This window comes from Anguilla rostrata, chromosome 1 (assembly GCF_018555375.3).
Source record: "Anguilla rostrata isolate EN2019 chromosome 1, ASM1855537v3, whole genome shotgun sequence".
NCBI lineage: Eukaryota > Metazoa > Chordata > Actinopteri > Anguilliformes > Anguillidae > Anguilla > Anguilla rostrata.
In genome coordinates, this window is record NC_057933.1 from 60,486,456 (window position 1) to 60,514,332 (window position 27,877).

A 27,877-nucleotide genomic window follows, 5' to 3' on the forward strand; every position below is an offset into this window, starting at 1 on the left:
GTCTGTCTTGAGTTTCTGTTCAAAGTAACCTACTCTATGGTTCAAACTACAACGCGCGAATATGCACGAATTTCAGCAGTTGTGGTTCATTTTTTACACAATAGACTGCGTCATTTTAGTGACCACAAATCAAACTCACTTATATTTCAACGGCATTACTTCCGTCTCCAATGTGGTCGAATAACCACATAAAACCTAGTTAGCCTACTAGTCCATAAGCGATCTGCTGTCTGGATTCCAGTTAAAGGCGTCAATCGATTAAACTGGTATATTCTCTGGTGGTGCTTCAATAAATGAGAGACAACACATGGCAATTCAGAAAAGGTGTCCATCCAGAATCCCGATATAATTACTTGTTCAGATATTCCAAAAATCTTTCCACATTAGGGAGGAATAGTCAATCTAAATTGTGCTACTGCCAAGTGGGGAAGATCAAGAGGGAAGCTGCTTAATCTATTTACTCCATGTTCAAGTGGGTGGGCGCATGAAACGAAAAGCCAACCAAATCCATTATAAGAAATCTGCTGCCACAAATCCAGTTCTCTGCACAAATCGGATTGCAGGAAACCTATGCCAGAAAAGTGAACTCGTCTTAAATTTCGAGCACAGTGGTTTCGAGATGCGGGTTCCGTTCGAATTCTTTAATATGTTCCCTCATTTCATTGCCTATTTTGCTTGGTTCATTCGAAACTGACACAAGGAACGACGAAAAGGATGGAGGCCTGCGTATTATTGGCCTAACAGCTTAACTGACCATATAATAAATGATTAATCACAGAAACGGCGACGAAAACTTACAGGAAACGTCTAAACCACAACCCTGCATGCATCCATAGACTCGATCTATACTAGAAACAAAACGACAAAAGAACGTCCGAATGTATGTATACTTTTCCATTATCTGTCCCACTGCGCCATCTTGTGTGCTGCACGAGAAAACACCTCTTTCGCGTGTATTTCATACACAATCTTGTCATTTATGAAACCTGGAATGCAATATAGATACGACAAATAGAATTATTAGGTTGGCTATAGCATTTAGTGGATCTTTGAAACGATCTTGCACCCTGGACTAGCATCTCAGTTGTTAGTTAGATTTACAAATTCCTGAAATGTAATCATGATAACACAGCCGTATTCATGTAAATTTCAAGGTTGCGAATTAATGCTAAAATTTTGAAAAATATTTAACTGGTGGGCAAAAAACAAATGCATGGTATGTTCCAAAATATTTGTACATATTTTAAATACAATACAATACAATTCACAATTAGAGAGTTAATCCACTGGCCAGAACTTGCATCAGTTATTTAAGCCTCATTTATAATGGGCTACAGACATACATACATACTGTACATAAATACATACATGCAACACTTTTGTAACAACACACGTGGTCATGCACTCTAGTAGAACAGAACATAATCTGAGAGCAGGAAAGAAGTGTCAGCACAGATGGCCATTGAACAGTCCATTCACCAGGCTTACCAGTGAATGACCCGTATCATGCACTGACCAACTGACACAAATGCTGGCATGGTCTCCGTTTTGCTGGACCACACTTTTCAGTTTTCCTAAATATTCATGGGTATGTAAATACACCAATAAGTAAAACTGTATGTAATATTGTTTGTGAATAAGCAGCTGAATAAATAAATAAATAATGGTTAATATTTTCTGGAATTTGTAACATTACAAGCACGACTAAGTACTGTGGGGCTTCATTTATTAGTCCTTTGATACAGAAGCTATGTAAATTTAGTGCTTTAATTATGGAATTAGTAAATTATCTTTCTCACATGAAAGAAGAACATGAGCAAAAAAAATACAATCTAGCATAAGAACTACACAATAAAAACATTGTGGTTTCTTTTTTTTTAAATCTATGAACAATATGGTGTATTAGTAATTAATAGTGCCTTTTTTAATATTAAGGATATTTGCATTACTCTATATGACTAATAAAACAATACATGCTTTCCTTGGGAAATTTATTGTGATAAAATGACCCCATATAGGCTAGGCACATCAAGTCAGAATGAAATATGGTTTCCTTTAAGAATAAAGGATTTCTTAAATTGTAATGCATCACATCCTCTTGTGGACTTAGTCTGAAACCTGCTCATGGCTGAATAACTGATGGAGTCACCCAGCGTAGATTACTCTTAATTTGCTGGCATCATAAAGTAAATCGTCTATCACCGCATATCAAGCAGCTCGTCATTGTGTCTCTGAGATTTTCTTTCTACTCATTTTCCATAATTCTAAATTTTATAATAGAACAGATGAGAAAAAGATGGGCCAATGCAAATGTTTATGGTGCTCTTTAATTGTATCATGGAAGTATAACTTAAAAGTAAAGAATAAATATACTGTACCACTTAGCAGATCACCCTATTCAAGCAATGATTACACTATTAAACCATGAATAAAAAATAAGGGCATACATTCATTTTGTATAATAGCCTATATATTATTAAACCAAATCTTAATTACTATGCAATAATTATTTTATCACACCATTTTTAAAAAACTTGCGAACAAAGTACTGTACATATGTCATGTATTGTAAAATATTTATAAATTATTGAAATCCTTAATAGATCAAACTAATTGGTAACTACTGGTTGATCCATCTTCAGCCCATGTAATAACATTTCTTTGCTACACAGAAGGGAGTCTTTCAAGATGATAATGCCCTATCCGCACAGAGCTGAAGTGGTAACCCATTGGTTTCAAATGCACAATATTGATGTTATTCATTAGATTGAACTCAACCTAATATGTTTTGGAATGACTCCTGAGATAGTGTTCTCACTTTCATAAGCTAATCAAGTTGATTTACTTTCTTGTGGAAAAATCCTGGTGCATTTCTCCTGTAAAAAAAGGCACAAAAGGTTGTTCTGCTCTATTAAATGATGTTATATTGCTGTTTCTATTATTTATATTTATTATTTCGGTTCACAATTTTTAATTATAGTAATCCCTTCCATTCTTAAAAAAAATATATAGGCCTCACAAATGACTCCCGAAGTTCCCTCTTTTTGATGTGAATTGATTGATTGATGTATTTAAATTTACATTATGTAATAACACCACAGAGCTGCATTTCTCCCTAATTAGTGAAATCTCTATGCTGTTGGCCTATGTATCTATGTATGCATTGTTATTATGATGATCATCCCCTTTATTGCCAGACAGAATCTGGCCAAAAACAAATGTGCTTGAAATGAAGCACATACACAACAATCATCATTCCATACAGGTAAATTAAGAAATATTTGGAAGTAAATAATAATTTATTGAAAGCCATTTTCCTGAAATGGCCAGATATCTAACTTTAATGTACTTTCATCCACATCAATGGTTTTGTTTTTGGTTTATACTAAATAGATTTTGTTGATATTAAATGAATTAGATTCATTAAATAATTTATTTGCTCAATTTTATACCGTTTACAAAAGTTCAGACAATGAAAATGAAGGCATATAATCGGATTTCCAGTATTTCTGTTTCCACACCCTTATCATGAGTAAAGTTAAAACATTGAGCAAACCCCAAATTCCTCATATTGTTTAGCTGTTTGTTGGAACAGACAACAACAGCAGGGGAAGTCCTCCCAGATTCTCCCTTCCAAACGCTTGCAGATGGACTCAGAGCAAATAAAATAAACAACACTCTGGGATATTGCACAACAGAAACAGCTGGACAGAAGAGGCACAAAGTGGGCTGGGTCGTCCCCCGCGACAGAAGCAGATAAAAAAGAAAAGAAAGTTCTAGTGGCACTGAGAGAACGCGATTTGTTTTGAAGAAACGATTCCAGTGTTCCAGTTTAGTGCTTTTTGTGACGTTCTTTCCCGTCTGAAAAGGTAAGTTAGCAAGCTAATAGTGAAATCATTAATCACTTGTTAAGTTATGAAGCGAGCAGTATTATATTTTATGTAGCTAGCTCAACATTTTTATTTGGTAATGTACTTATGTACGGTAATGGCGCATTATGAGCTGTTATTTGTATTTTTTGTAAACTTCTGAGTAAACCGCATTAATTCAAGAGTTTAAACACATTGTGAAGCAAATGCAAGCTGGTGTAAATTAGTCTAGCTTCTGTAACGTTTGATCGTTAAAATAACTGATAGCAACATGCTATTACGTCACCTAAACTGGCTAATTTAGAGTTATGTTGCTAACGTTAGATAAAATTACGTACCTTGTAAACTGAACAGTGAACTTTTCAATATGATCTGACTGAGTAACGTTAAATTAGTACTTAAAGTGTGTAAGTAATAAACACGTAATAAGCAGTTTTCTATAACATTATGTGGGGGGAAACTGACTAAGTTCGCCATAGCCAGGTAAGTCCCAAAGTTATACTAGCTAGCTGTATTTCGACCGTTAGTAAGCAAGTCACCTCTTGCGGATCGCTTCTGTACGTTGCCAGGGAAACCAGGGAGCGAAATCTTGGCTGCCTGCCTCCCTAATTCCTACTATCATGCTTTGTTTGTGAGCTAGACTAGCAACTATGGAAAAGGCAAATATGGGTGTCAGGCATTTTGGCCGTGCTGCAGATGATAGTGAATATATGTTTTGAATCATATCCAATATCGTCCCTTGTTCCAGGAACTGTGGCCAGCGGTGTAGTATACTGGCATTTAACTCCTGTTTGGGTTCAGGTCCCAGCTGGTGCACTGTAGGCTACTGCACGTTTGAGCAAGTTGCTTCAGTAACGTTAAATGGCCAGCTGCGCAAATGGATTGCATGTAAAAATGTAATCTGCCTTCATAGTGTCTGCTAAATGCTGTTCAAGGGACGTCATGTAGTGGACTGATAAAAGGGAACCAGAAGAAAAAAGGATTTAAAAAAAACGATGAACTTGAATTTGAACTAGGCTATTGCACACAAAGTGCCAGTGGAGGAAACAATCGAGTCCTTTATGTCCTCCAGTAAATTCCTGCAATGGGGAAAGTACCACCAGGCTGGCCGTACAGAAAGTTGTAACCTTTAGAGAACTGCTTGAACAATGCACTCATTGGCAATTTTAATGTGATGTACATGCACAGACATCCCAACCGCCCTCCATCCAAACCCAGGGCTTTCTCTTCTAGCCTAAAGTGTGAATGCCACCATTGGTCCCCTTCTGCCTCATTTAAAATAGGTTTACTTTAATATGCACGCTGTATTAGTTGTCAAGTTACTTAACAATTCTATTGCTTTTCTTAATTTCATATTCAAAATCGTATTGTGGCACATGGTCAAATTGTGTGCTGTGATTCGGCATTGATTTTTTATCACTGTATCGTCAGAGAAAAGGTTGTATTTATCAGATGAAGGCTATATTTGTGAACTGTGAACCTTCCATGGCTGCTGTAAAAAATAAATTATTTAAAAAAGGAATGCATCTGTTCAGAGATGCATCCAACTGAATACGCTGCATGGCGGTGAAAATCCAGTGCTGTTTGGACCCTTCCAGTGGCACAAATACAAAGAGCACCAAGATAATGGCAGAAATGTAGCATTGTCTAGGTATCTGAGCTTATATCCAGCAAGTGCAGACTGAGGGGACACTGCTGTTGTACCTTTTTTGAAAAAGTAACCTGAGTAGCTTCATGAAATATTCAACTATATGGATATTATAAATAAATTGAAAATGGCAGTCCTAGTCCGTAAGTTGGGAAAATTTAATGGGGTTGACAAAATACAGATGAATTCTCAGAAAATTTCAGCGTCGGTCAGAATTCTATGATTGAGATTTTTGTTGCATGAAGTTTCTTTAGCAAAGTCCTAGAACACTTATGAGGTCGTGGACTGTTCTTCTTCACTCTCTGGAATAACAGGAAGTTCATAGTCTATGACAGGAAATCGGGGGTCTCTACTTGTTCCAGGATTTCTTTCCATTTCTGAGGCCAAGAAAAGCTTTTAATTCATTTCAAGGGGTCGCAGCATTGGATGCTTTAATTCTCACGGGGTAAATGTTATTACTTTAGTCAAGCTTAACTGAGGGAATGGTATTAAAACTATCCTCCATGAAAACACAACATGGCAAGTAAATGAATTGCCTCAGGTGAATTGTATTAATACCACTGCTAGAGGGCGAGTCAGGTTATATGAAATACCAGTACACTGTTCAAGCTGTATGAAGAAATCATCATATGGCTGTTTTTATGAAATTTGTAATTTCCTGCTGAGAGTCTTCTGACTTTTTATGCTTTCTTGTAAAGCCAGACAAGAAAGCCAGCCTTGGCTTCTGCAATACAGACTATTGGTGTTTATTTGAACTCCTATTACACATGGATTTGATCATTCATTCTAGTTGTATAAATTCCAATACTGTTTGATAAACCTGTAGGCTAAATGAAGCAGAGCTTATTGTTGAATTCAATTAATTATAACGATGATACTTTTACTCAAAATGAGAGGAAGTCTGAGACGAGAAAGCTCAGCTGAAGAATTTTTAATGGAATTTTCCTCAATTGTTGCTATATCATGCAGGCAAAATCATAATTGAACAACCTCATATTTGGAGCATGCAAAATGAAGACTTAACAGCACTAGGAGGACACAAATGTCCCTGTTATTCTTTTCCACGTAATAATAATTTGTGTTTATAAATGCTCAGGTTAGGTTCCTGCAATGGACAAAGATGAGGAAAGGTAAACCATTTGGGGATCTTCCCTCCTCCATTGTTAAGCACTTTGAAGTAATGAAAGGTGCTATAAAAATGCAATCCTTTATAATCAAATGCTGTGATTTTTTCTAGACATGTAGTACAAAAAGCACAGTAACGGATTGCATCTAATTATCGAGTACCTAGCAGTCCTAAAGTTACTGTTGTACCTGTGTCACCTTTCTGATGGTCCTCAGTCATCACAAGAGGAAACGAGAGCCCAAGTATAACCTTGATGCCAACAAAAAAATACCTGACAGAGACGTACAATATGCTTACCATGGTTGAAACTGAAATGATGGTGATGATGCTCTATTGGAAGTCGCTGTTGTAATGCTAGATAAGATAGTAATGATTTTGAAACTGAAATAATCAGGGCATAGTATTTAAAGTTGGAGAAAGTGGTTAGTGCTGAAACGGCTGCACAGGAATGCGGCTCCAGTCCAGCACTGAGAGAGATTCAGTGTCCTTGGCTTGGCTGAGAAAACAGGCCCCCGAGCCTGGAAGTGCAGTGAAATGTGGGAGGTTGGCAGTCGCTGGATCTGAGAACGAGGAGGAGGGACATGTCAGAGCTGTTTCCCAGACAACGCAGCAAAGAATAGAGGCATGGAGGGACACAGCTTACAAAGGGCACTTATTCTATGGGATGCTGTTGAATCAACATCTGGATAAGAAGTGGGCGTGTCGACGATGATGTGATCAGATTCTGTGGATTTCTCTTACCAAAGCAGAACTGATGTCATAGTACCAAACAAATCAATGTCAACAAAACACCTGAAACCCTTGTAAGAGATGATATAACGGCAATTATTATTATTATTATTATTATTATTATTATTATTATTATTATTATTATTATTATTATTATTATATGGCCTATGAAACCCGCAAAGCTCTTAGCCTGGCTGACCCATGGCAGACCTGCTGTGCTTGTTCTAAGGATCATAATCACATTTTAAACTGTAAACATGTAAAAAGTTTTTAATACTGTATGAAGTCTGTTGGTGGTAAACTCACAATGATGCAGTTATGAATCAGTTGCTCTTTTGGGTAGCTGTTTGACTTGGCAGAAGCTAAGCTTCAAGCTTGCATTAATAATGGTAATGTGATTAAAATAGCTTCTGTGTGTTAATAAAAAACATTATCTGTAGGGTTATGTAACTCATTTATTGTTTTTTTTTTTGTATTATTCCAGGGGCTGATGGAGTCTGTTCAACAGCCAGTGGTAAGGCAATCATGCAGTTTTCAAAATAAGCATGCATTGTGCAGAATCCTGCATGCTGGGCTTGTATAAACACTGTCAGCCTGGTATAAACACTACGGTGTTTTTCTGGCTTGGTCGCATGTATGTCTGCAACTGTCTTTCGGCAGAACTCAGAAAGGACTCTAAAGCAGTGTGTGGAGTGGAAGTTTAAAGCAGTAAAACTGCACCACATTGAATGTGTTTCAGAACATGGAAAGTGTAAATTTACCCGTCTGGATAGGGGTATCAGCTGAGCTTACAGATTATGTGATTGAGAGGATGCCAGTTGTGGTTAAGTCCTCTTTTCCTCATAATAATTACAGTAAGATAGATACTGATATGATGCCTTGTTACATTCTGAAATCTTTAGTATTTCTTTAGTAACTATAGTAACAATTTTACACATGAAGCATTTATTCTGCTGTATGTTATATTAGTAATATTAGTACAACAGCAGTGAACTATATGGGTTCTGAACCGTCACCACCAAAAATGGTTATTGGTATTCCTTTGAGTGGAAAGCTTTAAAAATTAAAAATAAAAACTTTAGCTGAAAATATAACTGGGAAAAGGTGGGTTTGTCCTCTTCACTTCAGGACCTTGGACAACACCTGTCATATTTTCTATAACTCTGTAAAGAGACTGGGCCTTCACATTAATGAGTCACAAATATAGGCTATGCCTGGCTGTGTTTGGAAATGTCATGTCAGGGGCATCTGTTTATGAATAAGTGAAATAATATATATTTTCATCCCAGGTACCTTTTTGCTTTTACTTGAAATGTACGGGATGGATTGTGTGATCAAATTTTTAAGTACTCGGGTGCACTCCCTGTCCTCCTCGGGTGATTTGAGTCTCTTAGCCTGGCAGGTCTTGAGGGAGTGAGCGTGCTCACACTTGACCTGCCAAATCAGTGGAATCTGTTAACAGATTGCCGCCGTGTGCTCATCCTGTCAAACCGTTTACTGTCCTCCACTTTAAACGGCAGCATGCGGAAGGCTGGGGACCTTCTGCTAACCTGAGCGATGACGCTGTCCTGCTGGAAGCACCATCTGCCCAAGCTGATTTGAGCTGCAGACGCATGCAGCACGCAGACACCCTCCTTCATTACACAGGATTAGTGCAGCTGGAGGCGTGACGAGGTTTTCACCATGACGTCATGCTGTCGGAAGCTTAACTCAGGCTGTTTTACCACCAGTTCTTGTGAGGATGGGTATTTTATAACCTGATCATTATGAATAGCTTTGGATTCTCCGTATACATATTTCAATTATGATCACAGTATTAATACAACATACAGAACAGAATATTATCTACCCCTCTTTTGCTTGGCATAGAAATTTTAAAGAGTATGTTATATGGACAACTACATTCATATATATCACAGTGGGAAGACAACAAATAATGTGAATAATTTAAAAAAATATGAAAATTTATTTGTATTAATAAATTAATGTATTCAATTTGTAATTTCCTTCTTGTATATGGTTGTCTTATTTATTGATTTATGCAATATTTGTGGATGTAATTGATCATTTAATTGATTATCCATTTCCAAGTGTCTTTTTGCTCATAGACCTCCTCAGTGGTCCTGTACAGTGGATATATTTTCTATGTGTAATGAGCAGTCAGTATTCAGATTCCTCAGTTTGAATGTGTTGGTTAAACTCAAACATGACAGTGGAAAGGGTGAATGTATGAAAATTCACTTCCGGTCCCTCAGACTAATAATTATTTATCGACTGTAAGGGGTCATGGATGCCCTGAACATTCTTCCCCTATTTTGTTTCCTCACCCCCTCCCAACACATCGTTCCTTTTATGCTCTAATAATAGGGAGTTTCTGGCATTAGCTGCTCCCTGTTGTAAGCTGTTCTGGGGCAGGTCTGTTATGCACGTCTGACTGGCAGGGGTCTCAGAAGTGTGGGGTCAGTTCCAAACAGCTGTACACAACCAGCTTGTACAAGTCAAATGAAATATATTTCCACAATTAAAAAATTACAATTGTATTTGGTTGAACAATGTCACCCGTGGTGCGTAGAATTTCTGTCCTTTTCTTGGTTTTCTTTTTGGACTCTCCATTGATTTATACCGCAGTTGCCCACAGTTACAGGACATGTACTGTACCAGGATCACTTGGTTGTTGTGTTCCAGCCATTTTGTGTACATTGCATTTGTGTGTTTCATTCATAAACAAGAACTTAGGTTGTACTGAATAGACCACGTGATGAGCCGCAGCTGTTGGCTTTATGATTTCCCTGAACAGAAGAGGGGGCAGTGCTTTGACTGATCCCATTTGCGGATCTCCTCCTGCAGAATTAGGCTAGCTTGGTTTTTGGTGATGGTTGCAAGGCATCATGGGAGCCTGGAGCTTAAGTAGGGTGGTTAACAGCGGGAGTATAAAACCAGGCCTTCAGCTCAGTCCCAGATAAGTCCCCGAGGAGAGCTGAAGGAGTAGGATCTTTACTGAAGCACAGTAAACCCACTGCAAGCACAAACATGGTGCTGGAAGACTCAGAAGTGGACTCTGTCTTTGGAATTGAAGTGTCTGTGAGTATAGGGCTCCATGTTGCTCTTTGGTGGATTTTCAGTTGAAGTTGAGAATGGGTCTGTGGTTTGTACTGTGGTATGATTTGTGATGTAAATCCATGTGCTTTTGTATATGGTGTGGGTCTTGTTTGAACAGCGTAGGCATGTTGAAACTGATGCTATGTCTCTGTCATACTAAGAATACAATCCAATGGGCTTCTTCTTCACCATAATTGACTTTTACTATGACATTTTAATTCTAATTCGATGTCTGTCATCTATGACATCTATAGTCAGGGTGTTAATACTGCAGCATGTGCCATAGAGTGTGTGTGTGAGTAATTCAGCATCATCAGGTTATATTATTATCATGGAAGCTAAGTTAGAAGCATTTAAATAAAAACCAGAACTTGTGCTTCACACTGTTTTGCTACGTATAAGCAACTGGAACTTGACATTACTGCAGCATATAGATTTTGGGTTAGGTTATTCTGAATTTATGAGCTAAAAATCTGGGGTAATGTAGCCTAATTGTTTCAATAATTATAATGTGTTGTTTTTACCTTTAAGATGTATCTGAACCACTCATAACTTTTAGCAGTGATTTTCTTTAAAAAAATGGTGTAAAAGCATTATCAATTTGGCAACGTGTGAACTCAGCAAAATTAAGAATGGCACAAAATGTGACACTTACATTTGCAAGTGAAATTAAAGGAATTTACAGGCTGACTGAACTGCAGTTCCATTAGTTTAAGCAAATGTCCACTTGAGATTTGCATAGCTGTGAAGAATAGTGAAGGTTGGGATGATTTTAACATTCGTTCAGTATACACACCTGACCGCAGTTCTCCTCCCACAGGAGCACGATGTGGAGACCCAGCACGGCAAGCTCCACTGCACTATGAAAGGGGTCCCGAAAGGGAACCGGCCAGTCATCCTTACCTTCCACGACATCGGACTCAACCGTACGTCTCTTCTGGGTCAATTCAACTTACAGACTTAATTCTTCCCGTCAAAATGTAACAGAGTTGATTGCCTTAGAGGTGTAAAGTAAAATCAATCTGCAGTTACAAAGCTGCACTGTGCTCAAGCCAAACGTTCCCTGTGCAGAGATCTTTCTGCCATCATTCCTTATGCTGGTTGTCCATTTTGTCCCGTGCGCAGACAAATCCTGCTTCAACTCCCTCTTCAATCATGAGGACATGCAGGAGATCATGCGTCACTTTGCAGTGTGCCATGTGGATGCGCCAGGGCAGCAGGAGGGGGCCACCACCCTCTCCACAGGGTGAGAGCCCCCCCCCCTTTACCCCCCAACCCCACCTGGAGGGGGAGGTCAGCCTTCTAAATTAGGCCTGACCTTTCAATTGCAAACTGGTGTTACAACCTACACAGCACCCCGTGTGGGTGTCAGTCAACTGTGGGTGAAAGAGCTAATTTGGGAAAAATATTAAAATGCAAAGCAAAGATTTTTTTCTCTAGGTTCTTCTTTTGAACCTCAGGCTGCTCTTACATTTTACATGTCATTTTCATCAATGAGCAAATGTAACAGTTTGATGGTGTGATGTGTGTAGCTGGCTGAATGGAGCCTTGACTGAACATTGTTTTTGCTGCAGGTACACCTACCCCTCCATGGACGAGCTGTCTGAGTCTCTTGTGTCTGTGCTCAAGCATTTCGGGTAAGTGAGCAGGTTGTACAGAAATATGCCATTGCAAAGCTCCTGCAGAAAAGAGATTTCAGTAGATTTAGCCCTTTGAGATGCTTTTATCTTTCGTCTTGTTTCCCAACAGCCTGAGCAGTATCATTGGGATTGCTGTTGGTGCTGGGGCCTACATACTGGCTAAATTTGCAGTGAGTTGAAATTTTCACCCCCCTCCCTCCTCCTGTGCTTAGTTGAGAGACTTTTATTAAAGCAGGATTAAACTTCAGTAAAATTCCTTCTTGTACATACCACTATACTACATAATCCTGATTAATATGACTGCCTGGGTGTAAGTCCTAAGAATGTTCTTTGGTCACCAAGCAGTTGTGCTGCACAGTAGAGAAACTTAATTGATCACTTTATTTGTGAGGCCACATTTCTATATCCTTCTAGGAACTGGGAAAATTTAATTATTATTACATTTAAACACTATTTAATTATTTCCATACAGTCCCACGCAGGTTTGCAACCTTTGGATGAACCAGAATTCCATCCTGTTACTCCCCAAAATAGCATCACTGTTATGCTATTTTGATCACTAAGATAATAGTGATTTGGGCATTTGCCCTACTTTCTTGTGTTGCAGTTTGCTCCACAAAGAGCTAACATACTGAAATTGGAGAGATCAAAAATAAAATGCCTTATAGTGTGCATACCCGTTTCCATTAATGCTTGAATCTCTTGATGCCTCCACGAAAAGGAAACATAATTGTGACAATCTTGTGGTAACTGTAAATGTCAAACCACTGTGGGCACTTAGTGTAACATTTCTATCAGTGTTGTATATGATCACTAGATACAGTGGTGACAGAACTGTGGTCACTTATACCACTTATACCACTGTGATAACTTGAACACAGTACATAATGCCATATTTTAACTTGATCATGTCATAGTGATAACTCACAGTATCTGTTACAGAACAGTGGTAAATGTATACCCAATGTGTTAACCATCTATACCTGTCAAAGTGCAAAGTTATTTCAAAAACTATTGGAGCATAATGTTAGCTCCGTTTGGAAAGCAAAGATTAGAAGATTGATTCACTTTCCCTGGGCGCCCTGCTCTGTTCCAGTTCTGAAGTTCTTTAGCTGGCCTTATGGGGGAGCTCTTAGTCACCGCTGCTTTGTCTTGATTACAGCTGGACCATCCGGACCTGGTGGAGGGCCTGGTTCTGATCAACATTAACGCCTGTGCAGAGGGCTGGATGGACTGGGCTGCATTCAAGGTACCACAGCTTGGCGTCATGTGTCATTGCGTGTGACAGCCAATTAGAAGGGGAATAACCAGCTGTAGAGAATTAGTAAAAATGTCCATTGTGATTTGTATTTTTCCAGATGGAAAAATGTCATTAAATTCATTTTAATTTATGCTAGTAAACCTTACCTGAGGCAGTTTGGCAGTCAGAGATGGCACTATAAACCGTGTGTTACTGTGTTTTTCCCCAGATCACCGGCTGGGCCCAAGCATTGCCTGACATGGTCATCACACAGCTGTTTGGAAAGGTGAGCCAACCTGCCTCTTCAATATTCCAATCCTTTCATCAGTTGTCTTGTAATGTTTACTTAATGTTTATAGTAAGAGCTTTGCAACATTAGCATGTTATCTGTGTGATATGAAAAAGAAGGTTGGGATCACACAAAAGGAAGCTTGCAACAGTTCCTGCTTCCTCCATATTCTTCTACTCAGAAAGTGATATGTGATGCGCAAATTTGTGTTTCTCTGCAGGAAGAAATACAAAACAACCACGATCATATCCAAACGTTCCGTCACCACATCACCACCAGTATGAACCAGACCAACCTGCAGCACTTCGTCAGGTCCTATAACAGGTAAGGCCTCACGTAAGCACTTCATTTGTAAATACGTGCACTGTGTGTCAAATTTAGCTGTTCCCTGATTTGTAAAATATTATTTTTGCAGTCGCAGGGATCTGGAGATCGAACGGCCAGTCCAGGGTGGAAATGTTAACGTGAAAAGTCTGCAGTAAGTCAGAGGCTAATCTTGTACATGTTGTTTCCACAGTGTGTAGTTTGTTACATTGCTTTCTAGATGTTCTGTGGAATTGACAAAGCCCTCTTGGCTTTTTCAGATGCCATGCTCTTCTGGTGGTAGGAGACAGCTCACCTGCAGTCGATGCAGTGGTAAGTGCACGCTTCAGTTAATCGTTTCATATTGTACACATTACATTACATTACACTCACTTAGCAGACGCTCTTATCTAGAGTGATGTACATAGTGGAGAACATTTCTTACTGAATTTCAGTGGACAATCTGCGCAGACTGCTTTATAGCTAAAGCAGCCTTATTCCTGAGTCCTGAGACCAGAAAGACTTAGCAAGAGTAAACACAACTAAAAGAAATGTACAGTAAGTATTACTGTTCACTATTTAATGTACAGTCAGGTTGTCAAATAATGTTCGGTATCTGGAACACAGCGGGAAACAAAAAACTGCAAAATAATGAGCATACCCCTCACAATGATCTGTATTTGATTTTCCATGTTATTTATCAGAATCCATTCCCTCCACAGGTGGACTGCAATTCCAAACTGAACCCCACAAAAACTACACTGCTCAAGGTAGAGTGTCCATACTCACTCCTTCTTTTTATTTCAGATGCAAAGATATTAATAAGGTGAAACAGCAGCAGATCAGCCTCATGCTGTGCTACATGTAGCTCATTCACTGCTGAGTTCAGAGCTTAGGTCAGAGCTTAAGCCAGTATGTGAAATTCCATTCCACACGCACAGAAAGGTTTCAAAGTTAAAAAATAGCAAGCTGGTTAAGACCCTGATTGAGTCATTATGAAGGAACAGAAGGAGTTGTAATCATGTCAGTAGTGCATGTAGGTTAAAGCTCTCACACATCTGTCTCTTTACAGATGGCAGACTGTGGAGGCTTGCCACAGGTGGATCAGGTGCGTAAAGGCTCCTCGTGACTCACACACCTGCCGACAAGGTTAAGTAGGTAACATATGGTCTCAGCTAAGCTCATGAACAACAAGTTAGCCAGCTTTACGTGCAACTCCTGACACTCCTTTACCCAGAGTACTAGTGGTGGTGGGGATTGACATACATTGGATGCCAAACTATTTTAACATGGTTATCCTCAGTGTGCTTTGACACACGTTGTTGAGGTAACATTAATCTCATGATTTAAAAGATGCAGACATTTTGAGTGTGGCAGAGGCTTTCTACAGGGAGAAACGGCTCACATGCTCATCTCCTCTTTCGTGTTCTCAACAGCCTGGAAAACTGACAGAGGCCTTCAAGTACTTCATCCAGGGCATGGGCTACAGTAAGTCCATGAGTATCACTGTTCACTGTCCCTGTCAGGAAAATTCGTGACCCACTAGCCCTCGTTTCATTACCCAAATGCTTGAATTTGAGGTTCACAATTACATTCTGCTCTTGGCAACTGGTTTAATTTCATGAATTATGACCACCCTTTGACAGCTGATTGGTTCCTTTGTGCAGTGCTGCAGGGTTGGGTTATTTACAGGCCAATTCTAAGCACCAGATTGAAACATCACCTGGTCTGTAGGCCAAATGGGTCATTTGCTCATGTGTTAGACCAGCATCTTTGCTGTATCCTATTGAAACCCAGGTGGAGGCATTGCTGGGTAGCCACAGATAACAATAGCACTTGAGATAGCATGGCAGTGCTAGAGTGAGTGATTTAAAAACACCCACCCCACTTTCCTTTGTTGTGATACAGGATCAGAACACTTGGTCAGTACACTTGTGTTTTCAGACTCAGACTGGCATCTGTCAATCCAGTGTTCTTTGTCGCCATTTGAATGTCACTCAGGTTTGGCCATGTACAGCACAGAGCTATTTAAGCTTGTTCGCCCTCTAGTGGGCAGACACTGTATTTTCAGAGGAAATGTTTTTACGAAGTGTTTTAAAAGTGATGAGTGAGTTACATTTCAGACTGACTTTATGTGTCAGATTATGATGTATGGGTGTATATGAGTACGATCACAAGCATTGGAAGCACATACCTCTTTGGGTGGGTTTGTTACAGTGACGTTCCCTCTCTCCCTCACAGTGCCGGCCGCCAGTATGACCAGACTGGTGCGCTCCCGCACGGCGTCCGGCTCCAGCATCGCGTCCAACGGAAACCGCAGCCGCTCCCACACCTACGAGGGCAACAGGAGCCACGCCCACCCCGGAGACGGCCAGCGGGGCCGCTCCCACACGGACGTCTCCATGGAGAGCGCCGGCAACCTCACCATCGACCAGGCCCTGAGGCCCGGCGAGGTGTCCTGCTAAAGCCCCGCCCACCAGCTCTCCCCGCCTGAACTGACCCACTGTGGATGACAAACCCAGGACGCTCCGATTGTGAGATTCCCCCTCCTCTCCCCTATCTAACACAATGGAAGAGGCCCGCGTCATCACAAGGTTAATTATATGAATTTAGACTCTGTATATATACACGTAATACTAAAGAGCTTGAAAACAACACTGCATGTCCCCCTCCTGCAAGAGCAGTCCTGGCATAGATGAGGTTGAGGAGTGGAAAGCAGTACAGGCTGGAGAGCTCTCCCTTTCAGTAAAACTTGCTTCTCTGCTTTTCTACTTTGTCTGCTTGTTTCAGTGTTCACTGTTGGCATTCCTTTGCTTTCTCTGCTTCTGAACAAACTCGTCATTTAAAAATGTTAATTCTGACAGTCTGCCACTTTTTCAGCAGTACGGTTGTGTACAGAGTGTGTGATATGAGCAGCCTGATGGATTTTAAGTGTGCTTAGAAAATTCTAAATAACGGCAACTGCTTCTCATTAAACTCACAGGATTGAAGTAGTTATGAGATTTTAAATGTAATAAATATGGGACTATGATAACATATGCTCTAGGTTGCTGTTAACATCGGTTGTAAACCTGATGCTTTTTAGATCAGTAATTTACCTTACTGAACTGATTATACTCATCGTATTTGAGTTATTAAAAAAAAGTTATTTAATTTTTCAATAAAGCTTATTGTCTATCAGAAGTAACATAACAGTATTGTTAAACTTGCAATTGTGTTCTAATTGCAAATTATAGTATCTACTTGTGGCAATACTAATGATTATATTACTTCCGGCAATGTTTTTTGTTGAGCTATTGTTGTAAATCTTGGTTTTCTATACTATACATTACAGCAGGACAAAAAGTGCCATTGTTCTGTAACTTATATGTGCATTTATGTCCCTCTGCACTATTTTAACAGAGCTAACTAAACCAACGATCATACAGAAACTGGGGTTTTCTGAATATTAATTCATTTACTTATTGCTTTTTAACTTGCACTACTGGAAAATTGCTCTGTAAAGATACAGATTCCCCTTTACTGGAAAAAAATAAAATGGGTAACTTCCTCCAGAATTTGTATGAGTGTATATTGCCTGATTATTCTTCATCTCATGTCATATTGTTTGGAAAACAGTAACCAGTCAACTTTAATACTGTGCCTGTTATTAATTTCTGATGAAAACAATGAAATGGTTGAGTTTTTTGAGAGCTAATTGCATGAAATAATCTTATGAAAAGTGAAAGAAAACAAGTGTGATTGCCTTTATACAATGGCATATGGGATTCTTGTGGGATGGCTGTGTGAATGCTGGTTTTTGCTGGTTTTGCCCTTAAAATGTATTCCAGCCCCTCTCTCCAATGTGTAGCCAGGCATCTCCTGACCCTTAATACAGCATGATTCTTAATCCAGTATCCAATGACAACTAGGATTCCTTGCTTGTTTGGTCAATGACAATGATCAGCATTCAATATTAAATTACTTTAAAACCTAGACAAACCATCAACCAAGGACAGGATCGGGACTTACACTTGTGGGCAGGTCCATGGGATGGACCTCCTGTTCTCTCTGAATCTTCCCTGTTCCTACCTAACTCATTAACTGGGCATACTAGAGGTTACCCAATACATGTTTCTGTTATCCACTCAAATGATATACAATACCGTAGGCCATTTTTTGTGGTAATTTTGATTTAGTTTTTATATTTTTATTGATCTTCATTTTGTGGTTTTGTAACAGAAAAAGTCAAATTGTAACATAACTGCGATGAGTCATTTTGTTATGGATTCAGTATAATTCTGCTGTACTCTTTATTAACATAAACATTATTTTGGTTTACTACTATTTCATAAACAAATATAAGTTTATTTCCAATAGGAAAAATAATATTTTATGGATGACAGATGTGCATCCTTTTTTTCCAAAACGTTCAGGTGCAAAGAATAAAAATATAACAAATTTAAAGGTCAGAAATTTTCAGTTGCCAATCATGGCTTGAACACAAAACGATCTTTGAGTTAGAAAGCTGACTTATGGATCTATATGTATTGCAATTTGGGTCAATGAAACAAGTTTGTCTTCTTAATTGAAAATCTCAGGGAAGTCATAGTAGCGCTCCAGGTCAGCGAAGATGTCGTTGGGGTTGCGGCAGCTGAGGTTGCAGAAGCAGGCGTTGATCCACATGACCTGCCAGGAGAGCATGGCTCCGTTGGGACACCGGAAGTCCACTAGGATGGTCTTGGACTTGTAGGGGATGCAGCAGCGTTCGTCTGTGCAGACCCCGCAGTACTTTGGCCTATACGGCCTGGTACTCACACAGCCTGATATGGTGAAATTTTGGCTCTGCTCCTCTCTGTAAATGTTCAGACATTTCTTTCCAGGCTGAGAGAGAAAGAGACATGTAGTGTTTATATGAGGTGTCATATTGTAGCTTTTTAACCCATTATCCATATATTTAATTAATTACAACTTACAGTGCAAAAAGTATTTGCCCCCTTCCTGATGTCCTCTATTATTGCACATTTATCACACTGAATGGATTTTTAGGCAAATACTTTTTTACATTTTTGTATGCTACACAACATGAACGCTTCTACAAAAGATTTTAAAAAACGTGCACCTTGATGTGCTTGGTAATGTCGATGTCGCAGGGGCGTAGGTTGCACAGACGAGTCTCCTTCACCATCTCACACTGGGTGTTGTCATTGGAGATGCGCATGGACAGCCCCTGGCCACAGGTCTTAGAGCAGGGGCTCCAGGACGTAGTCTGCGTCACACAGTTCTTGTCCCAGACTTCATTGTCATTTGGGTACACTGTGCCAACATATGAGCAGACAAAAGAACATCCCATCATTGCAATGATCTCTGTAAATTTGTCATTTTCTGATGAATAATTATATTTTCATTTTGTAACTGTTTGTTGTATTGCTTTGTTTATTCCTTTTTTGTTTTCTGTCTTGCTTTTGTTGTTCATTTTGATTGTGTTTTTCTGTCATGTGTGGTTTGATTGTGTCCGTTTTCTACTATCCTGGGCCTTGTGGACTAACCTGAGGGTTGACAGAATGAGACTGACAGCAAGTATTTTAAAACTCAATGTTAAAACTCAACTCAAACTCTAAAAATGAACATGCATGTAATCACCATAGTCCCCCACCCAGGACTCCGAGCCAGCAGCTACTTGACTGTAGGACTAGGAAGGTGACACAGGCTGATTTCAGGCTTGTGACTGACCAGACGAGTCCTAGTGAGCAAAATGGAACAGTGGCTCCCTGGCATCTAAATCCTGTCCTGGCAGGACACTATTTTGACACTTTGGAGCTGGGGAATATGTTACCAGATGTTTCTACAGCCAGAAGGCAGGTGTATGTTTAATTACCTATGTTGCACCAAAGCTAGTTGGGCAGTGGGTTCCAGAGTAATCTTGTGCAGAGGCATATACGTACATAATAAACTATGATTGAAGTAAATTGAGTGCCTAACTTCAGATAAATTTTTCTCGAAATATTCCATCCATTGGATTTTCCACAATTCAACTCTCCAACCGTTCACATTAATCCCACTGCATTAAACTTGATTGTGTGCTGTGATTTCCCAAATCTGACCCCCATCTCTTCGGCTGGGGAATCAAAGGAGCGAAACAGCGGAGGTGGCACCTTCCACGGCGTGCCTGGGTATGGCCTTTCGAATCTTCCTGGGCTCATCGCAGATCCACTGTTCGCAGCAGCGGCCCCGAAGCTTGACCCTCCTGGGCGCCGGGCACCACACCCACGGGGGCTGGGACTCGGTGCAGAGGGACAGACACCCGATGGCTCCGTTCACGCACAGGCACTGGTATTTACAGCTGGGCTGGAAGCTCTGTCCGTTCCGGTAGATCACACCATCATGCTCACAGCCGGTGCCCACCATGTCTACATGGACACAAACACAACCGCGTACGCTAGCCCAGCAGCAATCTAAGTCAGGAAGAGGTAAGTGGTTGCCAAGACCCTCATATAGCTGCAGAGACTGAAATTCAGAAATGAAATCAGAATTTATGATTTGACAACCTTTGCAAATAGAGCAGTGTCTGAGTAGCTACATCAATGATACACAGAACCAAAGCTCAATGAAGAACATATTTTTTTAAAGAACATTTTGATACGTTCTCTTTGTTGCATTTCACCCCCTGAAGATTACTATGATGTCCAGTGAACTCAATGAAATGTAACAATGCGCCAGATGTCGCCAAAGATGAGGTCACTTACATGCACACACTCCTTTCTCGTACCTCGGCTTGTCCGCGCTGTAGTCACAGTACAGGCCTTTGTGGTAGTCGCAGGTGTCCGCCTCGTTGCAGGTCTCGCCCACCTGCTTGGCGCAGGCCCTGCAGCAGTCGCAGCCGTCCATCATTAGGCTGACCCCCCGCGGGCAGAGGGGGTCGCTCTTGGGGCACTTGCAGGGCCACTTGCAGTACTGCGTGCGGTTAGAAGGATCCACTGCAGTGAGCGTGGGAGGCATGGTGGTGGAATTCTGGGAAATACCCTGAAAGATAAACATTTCTTCAGTGGATTGTCTGAGGGGGTAGGCTCTGACAGGTTTTTTGACAGGCAAAAATTACTGGAAGCAATCCAATATGGCACAACAAGGGTACCAGTGGCACTAAACTGTCTGTTCCTCCTTAACCTCAATAAAACTGGTAGTTCAGTAGTTGTGTAAAATACTAACATTTATTTCAAATTGATAGGATATCTGAATAATATACTATTTGGTGTAAGTTTCACTTGCCATCTCAATGGGACTCAATTTGCAAAAGAAAAACATGATATTGAATTGAGGAACAACTGTGTATACTTAAGAGATTTGTGAATGTAAATAAAAAGCACATATGCTACCACTGTCTTTGGAGATGCAAAGCAGAAGATGTTCGGGAATCTTGAGGTGGAGAGGAGCAGAGGTAGAAAGATCAGGGGTCAGAAAGTAAAAATCCTGCCATGTGCTTCTTCTACCCATGAATTTAGCCACCTGATTTCACGAATTAGTTCTTTACATCTTTGTTGTGCTAATTAGCAAATCCTGGTGATTGGAATAAAATACTTCAGAGAACTATTCTTTTTCTGAACCTGTCTGGAAAGGAGGTTGTTTTCATTAGTTCTTGAAATGAACTTTGATAATTCAGCAGATCAAGTTTCCACTAATCCCAGTTAAGAATACTTGTCTCTGTCTCTAGCGCCTTCCTGTTTCGAGTCACCAAAAACAAATTCAGGAGGATTAGTGCACAACCACAGCCTTTCCTGTGGAGGTGAGGCCACACATGCATCTCTTGATCCAGACACTGGTGGCAGTGCACAATTAAACATTTCATTAAAAAAGGAAGTTCTGGGGACGTTTTCCTCTAAAACATTTCAATTGAAGGAAAAATTACAACAAAAACACACGTCTGGAGAATACACACATGGCCATTATCTTCTTAACAACTGTTTTAACTAATTTCACAAGCACAAATTAAATGACTCCCCACAACAGCAATTCTTGATTAATATTGAGTACTGTTTATCAAATCAAACCATAAAAAGTACCCTTTATTTTACCTGGAAGTCCCAGTGAACTATCAAGGAGAATCAAGTAAAAAATCAACAGTGGAACAAGTACCTATATTTATTTCTTAGTTACAAATATGTGACTAAAGTATATTCATTTTGTGGATCCAAGGATATGAGGATGACCAGATAGATCTTGTCATATCCTATTCTGTTTTTGTGACATCATCATTTTGGTTAACAGTGGCTTTTTAACCAACCAGACCACACCACCTGTCTTTAAGAAACCAAAAGTAAGCTGTATTTATGCATCTTTCATTTCCTGATCTTTCATGGTTTGCCAAGGAACAAAATACTAGCATAAAAGGATAACAAATATATGATGTGCTCATGAACTGATGCACACAGACAGCAAGAAGGAGGAACGAAAGGAAGGCCCACCATGGCACGGCTCTGGTCTTCTGGAACATTCTGTTCTGCATTCCATTACGGACAGAAGCCCTGTGTATTCAGCAGTGGTGTAATGGCTGTGTGTGTTCCACTGAGGTGACACACACTTCACCCTTTCAAAAATCCCTGTCTCCATCTGTGTCCTGCAGCAGCTCCAGCAAACTGCCAGGGTTCCCATGGACTCATAAGCTTATGATGAAACCTCAGCACACATGCTGAGCCATTTCTGGGTTCAGAAAGTTCAGTTTATCTATCCTGCTCATCAGTTTAGTCTTCACAGAAATAAATATATCAAAATATTTCTTCTAATTTCTTCATTTTCCCCTCAACCTCCTATAAGCTGTAACCTTTGAAAATAAACACTTTGACTGCTGGGTGTTTTTCTGGGCTCTAAGTGTTTTTTGTTTGGTCTGGAGAAGGAAAGACTAGTGTCTGTTGAAAATTTCCAGTGGCTTCAGAACTAATAACAATCAAGCATTTCCGGTCATTCCCCCTCACAAATACCTCACAGATATCTAAAACATCTAAATCTGAAAAATCTCAAACATCTGAAATATCATAATGCAAGACAATGCAGAATAAAAAGCCAAGGAAAATAACCAAGTCACCTGACAGCATTTTCTGCCCCAAACTTTGGTACTGGACAGTGGAGCTGAGAAATCACTGTTTCACAGTGGCCCGAGACAATTGCTATTTGATCAAGCACTAGCAAAGATTCTCATCAGAAGCTAAGAGAAGACATCTCAGATTAGCCTCTTTGAAGTACTTTACTGCACACATTTGAAATTACTTTGAAGTTAAACCAGCTCTTTGTGTTTGTTAGGAAAATGACGGTTACATTTCCTTTTCATAAAGCTGTAGTATTATGACAACAGTAATCATCATATTATGATTTATTTGAGGACCTAATCTCCACTTGAAATATTAGAGCTGCACAACATAAAATTGCAATACACTAATTCAAGAGATTCAAATATGAACATGTTGTAACAAACAAGCAAATGTTTCATGCTCCAATATTATTCTAACCATGTTATTCACATATCACCCTGTTCACCCTATTTTACAAATTATTTTCCAAACTAGAGAGTAATGTAATTAAAATAAACATTGTGATTTGTTAAACATTGGGTATTTTCCAAGCTTTCTCATATGAAATATTTCGTAATATTCTACAAATGTTGCAATAATCTCACCTCTTTGTACTACCAATATAAGTATATTTGGTATGTTGTGCACAGACACGAATTCATACTTTCTGCCCAAAACCAATTTGCTATTCGGAAAAACAATCTGATATTTTTCCTGGAAAACCTGTGTGCCAATAGATTTAGATTTTAATATTGGAAAAAATATATATTTCTAATGCTAAACTACACTGGCTTGGTAGTTCTTAAATTCATACTAAATCAGCATAGTATTGCTAAAAATGAAAATATGCCACTGTTACAGTAGCCTGTTATTGCTGTGTACTCTTTCTTTACAACTTTTTTTTTTCTCCCCATATATTTCAAGTACAAAATAGTCTGAATCTTTTTTGGCACCTTGGTATTATTTATGAATATATTTATTGTATGTATACAGAATTATGCGATGTGAATTAAGTGGCTCATTGTCTGCTGTGCTGGCAAAGATGTGACACATCTGTGGCAAAGAAACCTGGCAAGTAGAAAGAGAACTAGCCTTGTTAACAGGTGGCTGCATGCTTGATTCCTATATGTTGTACTGCTGCTGTACGCTTAGTCTGAGTTGTTCAACTGAGTTGCCCTAGTAAAACAATTCCAATCTCAGCTGAGAAAAAAGGACCTAAGTGACCTAAAAAATCATTCAGCCATGTAAAAAATAATTTGATCAGTAAATGCAGACAGTGTCTCAGTTAACCACCAGAGGTCAGCATTAGAAAATATACAATGAACTTGATTTGAAATTGAGTATGCCCAAACCCCAGGCAATCCTCTGAGATCAGTTGCTGGTATTTGCATCTCCCCAATAGCAACTCCCTCAGAAAACATTCAAAAATGAATTTGAAGAGCCCAGCTTATATGATGTATATAACAGAACGCTATTAATAGATAGTCACAGCACTTCTACACAGCCCTGCATTTTCTGGTAGAATAAATGTTCTCTGGTTTTAGCATCTTCATAATTTCACAACCATCCCTCTATCAAGCCTAACAGGTCTCCTGTGAATTGCTGCCTAATATTAAAACTTCCATTCACAGATCATCCAAGACAAACCAAAACAGTGGCTGGGTTTTCTCCCACTCATTAAACAAGCAGCAGGTGTTTCAAATTCAGTTGGATCATGATGTGTTGTGACAACAAAAACTAAGCATAAAAACAAAGCTATTCCATACAATAAGAGGTGAGTCATCCTTCTTGGTGATAAATTTTTAAATTTTCACATAATTTCAAAGTTCTTTATGTGTTCTGTATCACTTCTACTGTGTTCTAAAAATAGTGGAAGGATGGGGTTGGATCTGTCTGTGCCGATTCCACAATGGTAGAAAAATCAATCTAAGAGGATACAAATATGCTCAAAGATGTATGCATATATTTATTTGAATTCCTCACTCCAAAATGTATAGAAACAAATGACCAGACCTGATAGATCCAATGCTTAGACTCGAGCATATGTATGCTTTGTCCAATGCATGTACACCATCAATTAAAAAGACATTAATATCTACCATATGCCTCATAAAATGTAGATGTATTAATTGCATTAATACAACAAAATCTGTCTGAGAAAATGGAAATATGGGGACAAAACTGCCTTCACCTGGGAAATGTAGTAGGCCTACTTAATGCTAGCTGTTGAAGTGTAGGAAGTGGCACCATACTGTCTGTCACCTCTGTTTTTTCCCATTGAGGATGAGCAAAGGGAAAACAGCATGTAAAATAATTTTTATTGTCTATGTAGATCCAGTAGATACAGGCGTTGTCTTATTTACTGTATTGCATTGTAATGAACTGGTTTCTGATTCGAAGGAAATGTATGCCAAGAGCTAGACTAAGATAACCGTTTAAGAGAAATCTTCCTCCGCAGGCTGAGGGAGGTGGTACTCTGGAATAGCTTTCAGATGATAGTCACTAGCCACGTCGGAAAACATTCATTTGTTATAGGGAGACTTTCTGGCATGTATGAGAGCCAATTCCTTTCAAAGAACAAGCAGCAAATTGAAACCGGACCCTTCTCTTTATGAACATTTCATTACACAGGGGTCACCAGCCAAACACGCAGGCATCCCCAATCCGCTCAAAACGTTACAATGTTGAGTAAGTGCAGGGGAAAAGCTAAGCTTTTCATAGTAAATAATGTCAAGTTGTGACCGTTTCAGCAGTTTTTGAAATTGTAAACATAATTTATGCAACAATAGCAAGATTGTTGCCTGCTATTGAGAAAGATACCTTTTCCAAGAATGCTTTTAGCACTACTCTCAGCTGCAATGGAAGTGGTAGAATTTGGATGTAATATATTTAACAATGCCCCATTAGAAGGTCCTTATCACAGTCATGAAACACTAACAAAGTGTATCTAAAAGTTGACACGTTAAAAACAACTCATATCATGTTAGTTTGCCTAATTTAACATGCTCTCTCATAGAACCATAGGTTATCAGCTTGACAGTGGGATCACCTAAGGTTATTTCAGTGCAAAAGTCAAGTTCAGGTGGGGCCGGTCTATCACCTGACAGGTACTGGTATTATATGACTGTGGTAATCCAACAGTTACGTTTATTGAATCCAAAAATGTGCTTTGTGCTTTTTACTGTCCTTGACTGTGTGGCTACGATTAATTGTGAGGTTATGGCAATTATGCAACAAATCATATTTGTTGAGACAAATTCACTTCATAGGCTATGTCTATATATAGTCGAATCTATTGCCACATTTAGTGCTATACCAACATATTCCGACGGCCAACAAGCCGGCCAATACATAATTATCATAAGATCAAATAATTGTTAGGCCTACATAGGCCAAACACATTTTTACGGTGCAATGCATTTATCTTTGCATAAGTCCTAACAAAAATAAGGAAAAATAGTCGAAGCATGTACAAGATTACATCTCATTCACACATTCACAAAGCTGTACATTTGACGAAACCACTATCTTTTCAGGGAAGAAATGGGAACCTGATTTAGCGGCGCTGGAAAGGGAGTCGCCCTTGAACTGGATACGGCAAGCGTTTTTGTGCGCCTGTACTGAGTGGATTTTCTTTAGATATGATCCTTGGTCATTGCTCTTTCAAGAATCTCCAGCTATACCCACGCCCCTTCCCCCTCCGCACAACACCCGCTCAGCTGAATGGAAAAGCACATTCTAGAGATGCATAACCCTCAGGGTACGAGCCGGCGTGCATCAGCACAGAAGAAGCTTATGGTATAAAATCAGATTTTGTTTATACTGTCCGTCTCTCGTCTCCGTTGACCTCGTTCAAATACAACGCTATGTGCAATTTCTCTTATGTTGATTTTTTTTCAGAAGCACACGATATAATGAAAGACAAACGAAAACAACAGAAAACAAGTAAATCAATGCAGCCCGCTCACCTGATGAATGCTGGCGAATGTTAGAATCCACGACAGAAGCCACCTCATTACTACATTTCACAAATAAATTCATTGAACCGAGAATTAGACCCTCGTAACAAAAAACCAAAACGCCCCGCGTCTCCAGGAGCTCACAGCATTCTGAAACTTGACAGTCACTCTCCCGGACCTTACAGACTTATTAAAGCGACTCTTTACGTCAGACCTTGGGACGAGCCCTGCATTTTTGGTAATTTTCCTCCCTGCCCTTTTTTTATTCCCACTACCAATACAGTGAAAACAGCTCCTTAAAGGGAAAGGGATTGGTGTGGGCGGGGTAACCATGTTCTAATCAGTCCAGTAGGCTAATTACAAAAAAGGCTACTTGCCCGCACTACTTGCAAATAATCTTTTCTTAAATCATACAGTTTAGGTAAATTTTAAAGCCACAAAAAAGCTTAAAACACACTTTTCTATTTAGATAGGATTTATTTTCATTTTCTTAAATGATAAGCACATATTCAATTGTATTCAATTAATTTACAGTTAAAAGTTTCACGTTAAAAGGTTATACATTGAGAAATGCATAGTGCATGCTTCTTTGATGTATAATTATATATAAATATTATATTTAAATGTATAATATTAACTCAAAGCAGTGTCCAAGGGCATATTATCACAGAAACCTAAGGTGTTTGAGTTGCTTAATTGCCCAGTCACTGTAATCTTTCACACTGGTTACCCAGGTGTGATGCTTATAAATAAGGCAGCAGAAGTTCCACCCTTACAGCAGAAGATTGTGAGTTTAGTGCCTAGCCTATAGTCCCAAGACCAACTCATTATTAGAGATTGATTTATGCAATGGCATGGCAACATAATTCATGGCACAGGATTCAGTGACTAGAAAATATAATCCTATGAAATAAAGCATGCATCAAATATTTTTGTG

At 39.4% G+C, this 27,877-nt stretch overlaps 2 protein-coding genes across 4 annotated transcripts; one reads left to right on the forward strand and one right to left on the reverse strand.

Moving 5' to 3' along the window:
- Window positions 1–3,632: 3,632 nt before the first annotated feature.
- On the forward strand, window positions 3,633–17,504 carry LOC135260749 (protein NDRG1-like). 3 transcript variants are annotated; one of them, XM_064346280.1, is made up of 15 exons: window positions 3,633–3,869; window positions 7,857–7,886; window positions 11,292–11,397; window positions 11,597–11,717; window positions 12,046–12,108; window positions 12,221–12,281; window positions 13,274–13,360; window positions 13,581–13,637; window positions 13,861–13,964; window positions 14,056–14,118; window positions 14,225–14,276; window positions 14,666–14,713; window positions 15,016–15,051; window positions 15,380–15,431; window positions 16,185–17,504. In XM_064346280.1, the coding sequence occupies exons 2-15, from the start codon at window positions 7,863–7,865 to the stop codon at window positions 16,406–16,408; spliced, it is 1,098 nt and encodes a 365-aa protein (XP_064202350.1). In that variant the 5' UTR covers window positions 3,633–3,869; window positions 7,857–7,862; the 3' UTR covers window positions 16,409–17,504. The 3 variants fall into 3 exon arrangements, with proteins under 3 accessions (XP_064202350.1, XP_064202358.1, XP_064202342.1); XM_064346272.1 differs by lacking the exons at window positions 3,633–3,869; window positions 7,857–7,886 and adding an exon at window positions 9,450–10,453; XM_064346288.1 differs by lacking the exons at window positions 3,633–3,869; window positions 7,857–7,886; window positions 14,056–14,118 and adding an exon at window positions 9,436–10,453.
- A 603-nt stretch (window positions 17,505–18,107) lies between these two features.
- LOC135260766 (CCN family member 4-like) lies at window positions 18,108–27,195 on the reverse strand. The gene is made up of 5 exons (XM_064346299.1): window positions 26,950–27,195; window positions 20,669–20,945; window positions 20,078–20,332; window positions 19,045–19,238; window positions 18,108–18,806 (listed from the first exon to the last, which is right to left on the reverse strand). Exons 1-5 carry the CDS (start codon window positions 26,995–26,997, stop codon window positions 18,507–18,509), a joined length of 1,074 nt encoding a protein of 357 aa, XP_064202369.1. The 5' UTR covers window positions 26,998–27,195; the 3' UTR covers window positions 18,108–18,506.
- Window positions 27,196–27,877: the final 682 nt, after the last annotated feature.